Source organism: Schistocerca gregaria, chromosome 7 (assembly GCF_023897955.1).
Source record: "Schistocerca gregaria isolate iqSchGreg1 chromosome 7, iqSchGreg1.2, whole genome shotgun sequence".
NCBI classification, from domain to species: Eukaryota; Metazoa; Arthropoda; class Insecta; order Orthoptera; family Acrididae; genus Schistocerca; species Schistocerca gregaria.
Window position 1 is genome coordinate 415,209,412 of NC_064926.1, and position 15,204 is coordinate 415,224,615.

At 40.8% G+C, this 15,204-nt stretch overlaps 1 protein-coding gene across 2 annotated transcripts in view; it reads right to left on the minus strand.

Annotated features, from left to right (window-relative positions):
- The window catches only part of LOC126281485 (lachesin-like), a 737,825-nt gene that overhangs the window by 8,634 nt on the left and 713,987 nt on the right, over nt 1–15,204 (minus strand). Inside the window, exon 8 of one of the 2 annotated variants that reach the window (XM_049980483.1) lies at nt 4,910–4,972. The exons of the other annotated variant lie outside the window; for it this stretch is intronic. Coding sequence (XP_049836440.1) covers nt 4,910–4,972 — 63 coding nt within the window. The remainder of the gene's footprint in view (nt 1–4,909; nt 4,973–15,204) is intronic. 2 annotated transcript variants of the gene reach the window in all.

A 15,204-nucleotide genomic window follows, 5' to 3' on the forward strand; every position in this document is an offset into this window, starting at 1 on the left:
TTTGAGGCCTTTCGCGCTGGAAAAGTAGTTATTCAGGCTTTCAACAGATGGTCACATTGAAGTCTCTGGGCAGTGTTTGACTTCACGACGTCTGCCTATTTGACATATAGTAACTGCCCTGTCATCGCTACCTGAAACGGGATAGACAAACGTAACAGCCGTATAGACCCTTTGGACTCGGTATCATTCCTCCAAGAAATATTAGTCCAGTGAAATATGCAGGGATAGGTTCTGTAAGGTTTATAAAGTAGGAGACAGGGCTGGTTGAGTGCGTGCCGTCAGTTGGGATTGTAGTCGTCGTGGATCGATCAGTCGGCATCAGTCGTAATACGCGAGGCACGGGACTCAAGGCCCGACCAGCATCAGTTTCAGTTGCTACTCTTTTGGTCTTTCACGTTGTTCTGTAAGAGTTTTCCACGAATCTCTGAATGACTGGGAAAAAACACCAACCGCAAATCAGTAAAAGTACGTATATATATATATATATATATATATATATATATATATATATATATATATATATATATATGTGTGTGTGTGTGTGTGTGTGTGTGTGTGTGTGTGTGTGTGTGTTCAATGGCGCCTTACCCTAAAGACAACTATAACTGTTTGAACGTGATCGCAATATGAGCGACTACAGACTCAGCAAAGAACTGCTTAACATGTTCATTGAAAATGTATTTACTATTAACTGGAAACATAAAAAATCGTGTAGCCCTCGAAACTCTATTACCCAATTCAAACCATAGAACAACCAGGAAATAAAAACAAAGTAATGTGTGAAAAATCGAAAGAAAAAATGGAAGAATTAGTTAAGAGGTTCTGTGACGATAGGTCAACGTTAAAGTCTAATCGTGGTCATTTACTACGCAAAATAAAGAGAGAAACAAACTAGTTCACTCTGCTCTGCATATACGGCAGTTTTACGAAACATAGGTTTACGTACATTAGTACATTCACAAACACACTCTGAATTTAGCACAGCGAGAGATGTAACTTTGATACAGTAGGCGGTCTGTTTCCACGAAGAGTTACTCTACGTCAGCCGGAAACGATCCTATTAAACGCATTGCTTCAGATTTCTGATTTCGCTATGCAAACAGTTATACGTCATTGTGTGATGAGCAAAAACGCGACATGTGACATTGCATATGTACACTTTGCCGTGACCTCTCACTCTCTTTTAAAGTTGTTGAAAATTCACTGTACCTCACTGCTCCGTTTCTCACATTAATCTCTGTCATTCATTTACAGTCTCTCTCTCTCTCTCTGTCTCTCTCTCTCTCTCTCTCTCTCTCTCTCTTACACACACTTACACACACACACACACACACACACACACACACACAAACACACACACACACACACATTCCGTTTAGGATCGCTGTACCCTCAACCTAAATAGTGTGTAGTATAGCGTTGTGCTACAGATTCTTTATATTGACTTTTTTGCACTCGAGTTTAACCTGAATTTTGAGCCGGTCACTTTCCACTTAAATGATAATACATCTCCAAAACAAACTGGTTTCCGTGTAACGAGACACAGGCTAGCAATGTTGTAATAACAGCTGAGTATTTGTTTTCATGTTCAGAAAAACTTTCACATTTCTTTACATACGGACAGAAATGTTCCATTTGAGAAATGACGTCCATGGCAGACATTTAACTCGTATCGATGTCAGAGGGCAATAGCCTCATGGATGTCACAGAATTAAGCATTCTGCAGATACTTCCGACTAGGAAAACCTCAGGAATATCACCAAATAATTTTTTTTGGTCGGATATCGTGTGGTATATAAGGTGAAATTTTAGCTCTTACTGATAAACTTTTCGGAAAAGTGGGGTCGACATGTAGGTTCTTCCTGCTTCTCGGTAGTTCTTTTTTCTGAGTCATCAATTTTTCACTGGTTTCATGTGGACCGTGACTAGTTCCTCTACTGTGTCAATCTCGTCATCTCAGAATAGCACTTGCGCAGAACGTCTTGGAGTATTGGCTGTATGGATTTCGATATCTGTCTTCCCCCATTTTTTGCCATCTATAGCTCCCTTAAGTTATTCCTTGATCTCGTAGCAGATGAATTACTATTCAATCTCTTCTTATTGTCAACGTTTTCATCTCAACGTCGACTCTGCGGGGAAACTCCCCTTCTCATATCTTATCAGTCCACCTAACTTTCCGGTCTTCCATAGCACTACATCTTAAAAGCTTCGATTCTTTTCTTTCCCAGTTTTCCCACAGTCCGTCATTTAATTATTTGCTTCAAATGTACATTCTTAGAAATTTATTCGTCACATTAAGGCCGATATTTTATTCTAGGAAACTTCTTTTGCTCGAGAATTTCGTCTTTGCCTGCATTTCCTGGCATCCTTACTTCTCCGTCATGAGTTATTTTGCCTCAGTGGGACCTGAATTTCTTCACTTCGTATTCGTAGTCCGATTGACAAAGAAGACCGATGTCATTACAAAGGTCGCAGTTTTCACTTCGAAAAAATGGAAGCTCCGTTTTCTTCCCTGTGAGAAGAAATTTTTAGTAGTCTTTTTCATTCCTATTTAGTGGTAATACTTAAATCTGTACATATCCTCTGCATGACACTTTGCGCCAGTATCTTTTAAGTGTCTGATCTTCGATCATAATCGACTTTCCACTTTTATATGTACATCCTACAGCAGAAAACGCTCTGCAAACGGAATTTCATGATTGGAGACAACTTATTCTGGGAAGAACAATAAAATTTTCCTAAAGACAACAACATTTCTGCAAACGCTGCAAGTGACAAACACCTGCCTTTCAAAAATCTGATACACGATGTTAGTTTCCTTTGCATCACGAAGGAAGTGAAGGCTCGAATGCATAAGGGGTATATGATATTCGCTACCAAGATGAGAGTATCATATACTATTTACCCTTTATAGTTAGATTTAAAAAAAGTCCAAATATCATAATGTTGGTTTCGTGATCAGCTTATTTAATGAAATGAGCGCTAATACGTAAGAATACATATACATGATATATAAGTGCAATACTGTTATCCCTGTATCGGTATATGCTCTTGAAATGAATATACAGTACGCAATCTAAATTTATGCGCTGTCGCGAATCGGAATATTGAAGTTTTTTTTTATAGGTTCATCACAAATAATGATGCCCGATCGGTTTTTTCTGGTGTAAATCTGAAACAATGTGTGTAACCTGTTACAGCTCGTGTTGCACTCGTCCCCAGACACTAAGTACTAGAGAATGAGGAACAAACAAAGGGTAGCCACGTAATGAAACGATGTCCTCTATGGCTTACCCTTCATTTAGGTACGCTGTGAATAACGTGAATGAACTCAAATAAAAAGATCATCTCTGAGTGTGACTCGCAGCTAGCTGTCGATCTCGTACTGAATATTAGACGTGGTAGGAGAAAATTCTGATGCAGTGAAGAGTTGTTTGGTGAAACTAGTGAAGGGTAATTACTGCCTTTACAGGACGACACTTTCAGTTCTCCATAAAGTCCGAAGCCCAGGACGGGAATTACACGGGATGCCCTATATAGTCTGTCACTGTCCATTTTCTCTTTGTCAAAAAAGTATGGCTGTAATGACTGTCATTACTTGTCTCCAAACCTCACTATGGTCACCCTCCATGCGCTTATTACAGAAAAACGATGTAATACAGAGACACATTGTGCGTCTCACTGGATTGAGGAAGGTTCAAAGTTGTATGTTCGCACAGAAACTATACCGTTCACTCAATGTGACCACCAAGCGTTGCTCGAGTAACATTGAAACGTTAGTACATGTCATTCCACATATGAATCAGCACGTTCTTTTTTATACAATCGACAATTTGAACGATTTGATTTCTCAGCTCTTGGAGAGCAGCTGTCACAGGTACTAGAATTTCCATCGAAAAATGAAAGGTCCATAAACTTTGTGAATAGAAACGGCACAAAACACACTCAGTTTTAGTGAGCCTTTTTCATGTCCGATGACGACGTCAGCATTATGTGACCACCAAATTCTTACATTATGGTTGTTTACTTTACCCTAGAGATAAAATGTCGATTCCTCCAATAAGATGAGCTGTTTGGACAACGGTGTCCTCTGCCACATCCTGGAGAACTGAAATGCAAAATTCGTTTCTTCTGCATGGTCACCAGAAAGCAGTTGCTACATTAACTGCTACTTCTTAAGCTTCATACGCAGGTGTCGTTTCAGAATACGCCATGGTGTTGTCTGAGGAAATTGTAATTCCCAGTTTGCCCGTCTTTTGGACTTCCAAGAGCTCCTTGTGGACGCATCTCGGATACACTCGATATTTTCACCGGACGTGCCTGGTCTACTAAAGCCCTCCCTATTGCATATGCAACCATTGTCAAATAATTTTTTATGCCAGCCATAAACCTGTTTGTGTAGACGTGGCTTCTTGCTGAATCGACTGCGGAACGCGGGATTAACTTGGACAATGCACTGACCTCGCGCAAATTCCAACAAAGAAATTTATTTCTCCTGTTATACAGTCGCCATGTTGGTATGTTGGTGCAAACAAAGGACAGCGCAGCCCTTTAAGAACTTCGAACCTTCCTCTAACCAGTGACATGCATATTGTGTTCTTACCTTCTATATTTTGTAATAAACAACTGAAACCTCTCCTTTCTTTTTGAACCAACCGGCACTAGTTCACGATTACTGAAATATTTTCTGTCTCCTATTTTATATTCTTCAGACTGCATGCTTCACATACGGCAGAAAAACATTCGCACCATTGCAGTACTTGCTTATTTGGTCGCGAAGGGATTGCTGTTACCCACTTGAGGGGCATCTCTTGAAAGGATATTTTTCCATGCACATGTCAACGCCAAATGCCTATCGAAGCTTGTATTTTTAATTGCGCAGTCTTGCGTCGACGCTGGCTGAACTCACCTCCAGGTATGGAGACATGGCTGCCGAGTGACCCTCGCGAGATGCCAGGATACACCTTAATCTCTGAAAGAAACACCGAATGCGTTAGAGACTCGACACACTTTGCTACTACTTTCTCTAGCTAACAGATTATTTTATTACATTATGCACTCAAACACACCACTGCATCATCATCAATGGCAAAACGTGCGCGCTCCAAGTGTATAATAATTTAACCAGTACCTGCTGAAACGTTTTAAGAAGCGACAGTAAAAGAACGTATGATGTTCTCAAATAAAATTCTTTCCGTCAAACCTACGGAGTCTCTTGCTTCAGCATGACTACCACAACATTAGATCCGTTTATACATTCTGAAACTGAATAGCAATTTACATATTTTCCAACCTTTGACGTAGTCACCTTCAACAGATAATGTAACGTAACTTGAGTAATCTGGGCTTAGATGCTTATGAGAATAACTTTAATATGTATAAAAGTGCGAAAGGGTAGTGTCTCTAGAATATTAACTGCAGCTGTTGAGTACAGTCACCGTCCAGTGCATGCACAATGATGGTTACAGTATGTGTTAATTCTATCCCTACAAAAATTTTATTCTTTCTTATTTCGCGTGAGAGGAGAATGCAAGAGAATGTGCGACAATTTTGAAGAGAGGCCGTGCTGCAGTCTTGCTCGACTCCATATTCGTAGGCTGTCACCCAGAAAAATGAAGTTCAAATATTATACCCGTTTGCTCTGTTGAGTCCTAAAGCATCGACTGTAGACCGACCAGCGCAGCTCCGCGAAACGGCATCAAGAAGTCGGTGACCCGTGCGCCAATGGAAAGAGCGGGCAGCACCAGACCTCCAGAAAGTCTGAGTTCAGCGCCTCCTGTCAACGCCGATTTAACCAACCGCCCATCCCTGGTCGGCCCAGTTCGGTAGCTGACTTCGAGATCATCACTCCTGAGTAATATCAAGACAACACTTAGCCTGTGTTATGCGAATAGTTGTAGCCGGCCGCGGTGGCCGTGCGGTTCTGGCGCTGCAGTCCGGAACCGCGGGGCTGCTACGGTCGCAGGTTCGAGTCCTGCCTCGGGCATGGGTGTGTGTGATGTCCTTAGGTTAGTTAGGTTTAAGTAGTTCTAAGTTCTAGGGGACTTATGACCTAAGATGTTGAGTCCCATAGGGCTCAGAGCCATTTGAACAATTTTTTTATGCGAATAGTAATACTGTTCAGTACTTGGACGTTGGAGGGACCAGAAGATAACTTTCTTTTCTTTCTATAAAAAAGTGTTAATTTAATCTCAAAGTGTTATGTGCAGATCATTTGGGATTCCTGCCACCAGCCATCGCAACTCCTCTCCTTCCTTGTTTGTGCCTGTTCTGACTCCCACAGTAGCAGAAGTGCTCCATGTAAAGAAGTCACTGACATTTCTGTCGTGATACTAGTTTCAATGCTTGAATTTCTAAAGATGTGAGACAGTCTGAATGCATATTACTTATACCGGGCGTTCCTCCTCGGTGCCGTCAGGTGCCATTTCTGTGGTGTTCTGACAGATGTTTTCAATTTTCTATTTGCAATGTGGATCTGGAGTCAGCCCAAACAAATACTACTGATCACGTCTTTGGTACGCCCTTGGAGCTGAGTGGTCAGCGCGATGGAATGTCATACCTAACGGTCCGGGTTAGATTCCCGGATGGGCCGGAGATTTTCTCCTCTCAGCGAATGGGTGTTGTTTTGTCCGTATGATGATCATCTCATTCCCATCGACACACAAGTCGCCGAAGTGGTGTCAAATAAAAGACTTGCACCAGACGACCAGACTACCAGACGGAAGGCCCTAGCCACAGGGCATTTCCTATTTATCACGTCTTTGAGACGCCCGTCAGTTTGTTTCCCGTGACAGACAATGATTTTTACAGCGAATTTTACTTGACCATTCGTCCAGCTACACATTGAAAATACGAAACTGCAAATATCTCACGAAATACAGAGAAAATACGCCTGACGATTCTTAGATAGGACACGGCCAGCTTTTCTGTGCCCGTAGTACAGGTGTCGATGTATTCGCGCTCTCCCATCAACATGATGAAAATGGTATGGGGATCCATCAGACCATGCAACGCTATGCCATTGTGCCATAGTGCGGTGCCGAAGGTCACGTGCCTTTTTAGTTTTATCTGCCCATGTCATCGTGTTAACGTTGGCACATGCACAGCTCGTCGGCCTCGGAGGCCCATCGTTAGGAGTGTTTGGTATACTGTGTGTTCAGACACACTTGTTCAATTCCTAGATTTAAGGTCTGGTGTTAGTTCCGCCAGAGTTCACTGCCTGTCCTGTTTTACCAGTCTTCCCATCCTACGACATCCGACAACTTCAATGAGGGGTGGCCGCCCAAACCAATGACATCTGGACGTGGTTTCACCTTGGTTTCGCCACGTTTTGAAGACACCACGTAGCTCCTCGAATACCCGGAAAGACGAGCTGTTTCCGAAACTTGGATGCATCGCACGATTTCCCCACTCTACACACGGACAGCACGCTTACTATAAGTAGTCTGTTTAGGTTTTTATGTTGGTAACTCCACGTAGCGCTCTGTAGGAAAATCGCTGTCTGCGCTGTGTGCAGTCTGTGGTTGGGTGGCATTGTTGTATTATTCGCTATTGTAGTGTTGGGCAGTTGGCTGTTAACAGCGCGTAGCGTTGCGCAGTTGGAGGTGAGCCGCCAGCAGTGGTGGATGTGGGGAGAGAGATGGCGGAGTTTTGAGAGCGGATGATCTGGACGTGTGTCCATCAGAGACAGTAAATTTGTAAGACTAGATGTCATGAACTGATATATGACTTTTGAACACTATTAAGGTAAATACGTTGTTTGTTCTTTATCAAAATCTTTCATTTGCTAACTATGCCTATCAGTAGTTAGTGACTTCTGCAGTTAGAATCTTTTATTTAGCTGGCAGTATTGGCGCTCGCTGTATTGCAGTAAATTGAGTAACGAAGATTTTTGTGAGGTAAGTCATTCACGAGAGGTATAAGTTATTCTTAGTCAGGACCATTCTTTTGTAGAGATTTTTGAAAGTCAGATTGCCTTGCCCTAAAAATATTGTGTCCCATTTTAGTGTTTATCAGAATAAGTAAAGAGAGTAATGTCTCAGTACGTTCACATTTGCTCAGCTGTTTGAAAAGCAAATAATGTAAGAGGTTTATCAGCACAGTCATTCATTAATTTTTGTAAGGGGTCGTTTCACTACATGGGCCGTGGGTGTGTTTGACTACCAATAATGAAATATGCTTATTGTTAGTTCAACAGTGCAAATGAGCGTTTCCTTTTGTATATACTGCGCATAAAATAGAATTTACACCGCCGCAATAAACGCACCGGTGATTTGGAATTATATATGAATACCTAGCGCGTTAGACTTTAATGAAACACTGGCGTCAACATTAATATTTTGTTCCACTAATACTTCTTTTATTTAATTTTTGCATAAAACTTATGATTCTAATCTGATGTAGTCTATCAATATATTTAGATATTTTAATTTGATGAACTTCATTAATTAGTTGGAAAAGCACACACACACACACACACACACACACATACACACACACACACACACACACACACACACACACACACACACACACATACACGTAAACACACAAACACACTCCCCCTTTCGCATTGTAGTGACCAGGTGAAAAACACAAGGATTCTACAAACATGTCAAAGTCAGTCTACTCGTACCTGCGGGGAGACAAAAAGAGTAGAAAGATCAACGTTACAGTCAGTTCCGAAGAAATTGTACGTGATAATTTTAAATGTAACGTCCGCAGCGACATCTGTGGTAGTGGTCTCCAAACTGTAATTAATGAGTTTTTGCACATTGTATAGATAAACAGTGTGAGAGATGAATGTTTTGGGTATTTGCAATTATTTATAGCCAATTTAACGGGAGTTAGAAAGGAAAAAAAAAATTCGCATTTTCTGATTTTTATCTCGTCATAAAATTTGCAATTTTCCGAATAAAATTACATGTAGATCACTTATAAACTCAGAAGTGAAGTATTTTATTTTATTTTTTAAAGATAATCTACACCGGTTGAAAATGTTAAAATTTTTACATGCATTATTTCAAGATCGAACAAAATCAGATATTTTTTATATAGAAGGCTGTGGATTGATGTGTTATAAAGGTTAACAATGTTGGTCATGTCCAGAAGAAAATGGGCACCAGGTTGAGGATATTGAAACAAAGCTTGAGAGAAAAGAAACTTTCTGATGGTAAAACCATAAGAGGCAGGCTGACAGACAAAATGATAATGAACTGCAGCAGTATTATGGGATGGCCATTAGAAATAATACTGCGGATTTTTTGAAAACGAAGGAGGCACTATGGGCTACCTTCTTCCACAGACTGTCAAGTGATGTAAAACCGGTACACCATCTTTGCCCTTCTGGACCTGATGCATGCAATGCATGCATACAATGCCCAGTACTCAAACAGTTGATACAGCCATAAACATTTCATCCCAGCAGACCTAGCAAATCCTGAATTACTGAAGAAGTGTCTCCATGGTAAGACTCAAAATTCCCAATGAGTCGTTCAATAATGTGTTTGATACGTGTTCAATAGGTGTTTGATGGAATGAAGAGACTAAAGCGGCCGGTCAGTGATGCTGTTATTGCTTGTAATGATGGCAACATTGGGAGGGTGAAAGTGCTACAGCACATATGAATTAATTCTGGAGCAAACTGCGTGAAAGAACTTGAACGGATGGACACGGTTCGCATTGATAAAGCAGAGTACGCGGCAGAGTTGGCCACTAAGGAGTCCAGAAAGAATAAAAGAAGAAAAAACTTGGAAAAAGGTCAAGAGAATGATACACAGTATGGTGCAGGGTGCTTCTGTGTAACTAAAAATAAAAAAAATTAAGCATATATTAAGTGAGTTACTGTCTTTTGATACTTCAGACGCGTTCCTGAAAATTTACATTTTCTGTTATATTTCTTCATTAATCTCAGAAACCACTTCGAGAAGAGTATTCAGATTTTCAGGGATAATTACATACATATCCAGAGTCTACTGAAATAAAAGAAGAACAGAATATTATGTATAATTAAAATTATTTAGATAACATACAAAAAACCACAAAATTTTTACCATGTAATTAGAAATTGTATTTCTGAAAGCAGTGCCTGAAAGCAATTATTGTACTTCATACGTAACAGTTTAATGTCCTGTAAAAGTTTCATTTCAATGACTAGTGGTTCCTGAAATACAATGAAGCCAAGTCACTAAATTCAGCATTGTTGGGATAGGGCGTTCTAACTCCTCTTAAACGCTAAAAAGATACACAATAGTTGCCAAAACGCCTTCTGAGGTCCATTAAGAAGTTGGTTGGTTCGAACGAGGCAAACTAGGTGCTTCAAGACCGTAGTCCTCTCAGTACAGCGTGGAAACAAGGCCATGGGATGTCCACGATGGTGTGGACTATAATGTCTCTTCATCCCTATCCGACCGCGCAGTGTTTGCTCGTATATTAAGATATTAAAGCAGATATTAAAGGAAAGCTCAAATTTACTTTGAATCAGTTGTCATATAAAATCAGAACGACATGGAGATCGCTACCGACGGAACATCCAGAAAATCTCGCCAAAAGTATACCAAAAAGGTGCCAAGCTACAATCGATAATGGCGTCGATTGGATTAACTAATACGTAACTGTGCAATTAATAAAAACATTTATTTTCATATAAACATATATTTATAATAGTGGCTATTATTTCGTACAGATAAAGAAACTGAAGCTTATGATTCTGTACATGTGTATGTATTGTAAAGTGAGTTTCGGATCCGCCGAATCCACTTACACTAGTACTCCGAATCGCGTGTGGTCAGCCATTTTCACAGTGCCAGAAGTGTAATTTTTTCAGAACTGTCATTGCCATATCATGACAAAAAGTAGGAAGGAAGGCAGATAATTTAACATTAGTTTCAAATCTGGACCTCGATCAGCTTTAAGAAACACATTTGCCGTAACTACGTAACTTGGTTTAGCGCTATGTTGCTAATGTAAAGTTGTGCAACGTGTGAAATCACAAATATGTCGGATAACTGCAAAAATCAGGGAAACATGCTCCCTCAATGGTGAGATTAATTAACTTACATATAAATCAATAAAAAAGTGTTAATTATATTCACAGACATGTACTCAGTAAAGGAGTTATTTTTCCAGGTAAAAATGCAAGTGGATGCCTTATTTGTGAGTTTCGTGATAGTCCAAACCCTCAACCTCTCCATTTTCATTAAGGTAAGGACTACACAATATTTCTATCTTTAAGTTACCAGCCATTCGAGTGATTTGATGCAGCCCGTTATTTTTTCTGTCATGTGCTAAATTTTCCCATTAATTACTGTTTCTGTGGAAGGAGAATAGGAAAACTAATATAAACACTGGAATGATTGACTGAAAATGGAAATACGAAGTTAAAGAGGAATTGGATAAACGATTATAAACAGTCTGAGCAATTTCAAAGGTGGAAAGTTCATGATTTTTGTTCATAAATAAGAATTTTCAACTTATGCAAACGTTGCTCTTTTCAGTTTGATTAAGCATTGCTCAAACATTTACATAAGCAATGTTTATCTGATTACTAGGTGTAATGTTTCAAGACCAACTTCATAACGCGTAATAAATTGACTAATGACAGTAACAATTTACAAAGTGGGGAAGAGATCATGGTCAAGGTTTCAAGCAGTACGTAAGCAGAGATGAAACAAGCCACATAAAACCGAAAAAGATGGGCGACTTGAGAAATATTTTTATATGGTGAACAATATTTGGATGACAGGTCCCTTATGCTATCTGAAAACAATATTTTTAAGTTTTAAAATTACGTGAAGGAATTCAAATTCGTTTCTGACAACCACAATCGCACTTCTCATTTTATCTAGCAACTATGGAGCCCTCTTCACACTATGATGTAGGATGTTAAAAGTTTAGATTTTGGTTTGCTATCTAAATTACACTACTGGCCGTTAAAATGGCTACACCACGAAGATGACGTGCTACAGACGCGAAATTTAACTGGCAGGAAGAAGATGCTGTGATATGCAAATGATTAGCTTTTCAGAGCATTCCCATAAGGCTGACGCCGGTGGCGACACCTACAATGTGCTGACGTGAGAAAAGTTTTCAACCGATTTCTCATACACCAACAGCAGTTGACCTGCCTTGCCTGGTGAAACGTTGTTGTGATGCCTCGTGTAAGAAGGAGAAATGCGTACCATCACGTTTCCGACTGATAAAGGTCGGATTGTAGCCTATCGTGATTATGATTTATCGTATCGCGACATTGCTGCTGGCATTGGTCGAGATCCAGTGACTGTTAGCAGGATATGGAATCGGTGGCTTCATGAGGGTAATACGGAACGCCGTGCTGGATCACAATGGCCTCGTATCAGTAGCAGTCGAAATGACAGGCATCTTATCCGCATGACTGTAACGGATCGTGCAGCCACGCTTCGATCCCTGAGTCAACAGATGGGGATGTTTGCAAGACAACAACCATCTGCACGAACAGCTCGACGACGTTTGCAGCAGCATGGACTAACAGCTCGGAGACTATGGCTGCGGTTACCCTTGACGCTGCATCACAGACAGGAGCGCCTGCGATGGTGTACTCAACGACGAACCTGGGTGCATTTGTGTCAAAGATCCTTTTTTCGGATGAATCCAGGTTCTGTTTCCCGCATCATGATGGTCGCATCCGTATTTGGCGACATCGCAGTGAACGGACATTGGAAGCGTGTATTATTCATCGCCATACTGGCGTATTACATGTCGTGATGGTATGGGGTGCCATTGGTTACACGTCTCGGTCACCTCTTCTGGGCATTGACGGCACTTTGAACAGTGGACGTTACATTTCAGATGTGTTACGACCCATGGCTGTACCCTCCATTCGATCCCTGCGAAACCTTATATTTCAGCAGGATAATGCACGACCGCATATTGCTGGTCCTGTACGGGCCTTTCTAGATACAGACAATGTTCGACTGCTGCCCTGCCCAGTACATTCTTCAGATTTCTCACCAACTTCAAACGTCTGGTCAATGGTGACAATGGTGACCAAGCAACTGGCTTCTCACAATACACTAGTCACTACTCTTGATGAACTGTGGTATCGCATTGAAGCTGCATGGGCAGCTGTACCTGTAGACGCCATCCAAGCTCTGTTTGGCTCATTGCCCAGAGGTGGTTGTAAAATGGCTATGAGCACTATAGGACTTAACTTCTGAGGTCATCAGTCCCCTAGAAAAAAAAATTCTCTGAGCACTATGGGACTTAACATCTCAGGTCATCAGTCCCCTAGAACTTAGAACTACTAAAACCTAACTAACCTATGGACATCACACACATCCACGCCCGAGGCAGGATTCGAACCTGCGAACGTAGTGGTCGCGCGGTTCCAGACTGAAGTGGCTAGAACCGATCGGCCACCACCGGCCGGCAGAGGTGGTTGTTCTGTGTACTGACTTCTCTGGATCTATGCACCCAAATTGCGTGAAAATGTTATCACATGTCAGTTCTAGTATAATATACTTGTCCAATGAATACCCATTTATCATCTGCATTGCTTCTTGGTGTACCAATTTTAATGGTCAGTAGTGTTTTTTGGTTGGTAATGGAATGTTTGTCCACTGCGTAGTTGGAAAATATCACCTCCATTAGTGAAGACATAAACTGTGTATGATCTACTGTATTTGCCCATAAACAGGTATTTAGTGCTTTCGGCATTCGTCGCATTATAATACGAAAAGTATGAAAAATTAGTGAAATATCAATAGATTGTGTTTATAGTTTTGTTTTGGTGCTGTACGATGTTTCTATAAGCTAAGCATACGTCGCAGGGTTTCTTTTAAGTTCATCGCGAAAGGAGAGTCCGTTGATAAATCTTACAGTGAAGCTACTACTTTATGCATAAGCAGCGGAGAAGCTGTTGTTCCAACATAGAGTTGTGTGTTGTACATTAACAATATTAGAGTTTCATTCACTATAAAAATGGCTGAGAGTTTTCAGCAGATAAAACTATGACCAAAAAAATGTTTGGTAGTTCGTGTAATATACGTTTCTGACAGATTATATAGGATTGTACAGTGTACAAGAATCTTATTCTCAATAAATTCGTTGTACAATTACACTTTCGCAGTACTCGCAAATGTAACTCTCTGTCAGAATTTTACAGGGGAATCGGTTGTTCAAATTTATTATATTAGTGACTATGATGTACAGCGATTTCTCTTTCTTTTATGTGCTTCTCACTGCCTTTATAAACGTTGAAATAATACTATGTCTCACTAACGGATATTACTGGTAAAAATAACGATACTGATTTCTCCACCGATTAAAAGTGTAATTAAGCGCACCGTCCACTAATAAAACTAATCGTTACTCACTGTTACTATACCAACCGTCGGAATACTTCCAAACTCATAACTCGACATGAAACACACAAAATAATTAATTGTAGCAACAAACCGTTCAATTAATTTTGGTGCACCTTAATTACACATACTGAACGGCATGGCGCAGTTACTAGCTCATAGGACTGCATTCGGGAAAGTTTTGGAAATTTGTGCTAAGATACTGCGGGACAAAACTGCTGAGGCCATCGGTCCCTAAGCCTATGCACTACTTAATCTGACTTAAACTAACTTAAGCTAAGGAAACACACACACACACAAATCCGAGGAAAGACTCGAACCTTGGACGGGAGGAGGCGCGCGAACCGTAATAAGGCACCTCGGACCACGCGGTTACCTCGCTGCTGCATTCGTGCGGATAAGAGTTCACTTCCGCGTTCGGTCACCCAGATTTCGGTTTTCCGTGATTTCCGTGAACCCTCGGGGCAATTTCCGGATGTTTCCTTTAAGAGGGATGGCCGTTTTCCTTCCCTATCCTTGAAACATTCCGATCTTGTGATCCTTCTCTAATGGTCTCGGTGTCGACAGAACGTTAAAACTTTCTATTCCTTTATTTTAAACCTCACACTACCTCTGAGCAAGCAACCTAAACAATGACTTCCAAGTCGCATTGTAGCCCGTGAACGGTAGCTCTTGCCATTGTTGAAGATAAGTAAGACAAGACAGCTCGTTTTAGCTCCGAAAATTCCAGACAACCAACGATGCACGAGGGGTATGATTCACTACATCATACTACTATCGATACTATCGCACCTTACATCAGTTGTCAAAAAGCGGGGATCAAACCTCATGCGGCCATAGTGAAGTATTCGCGTGGCCCGTCACT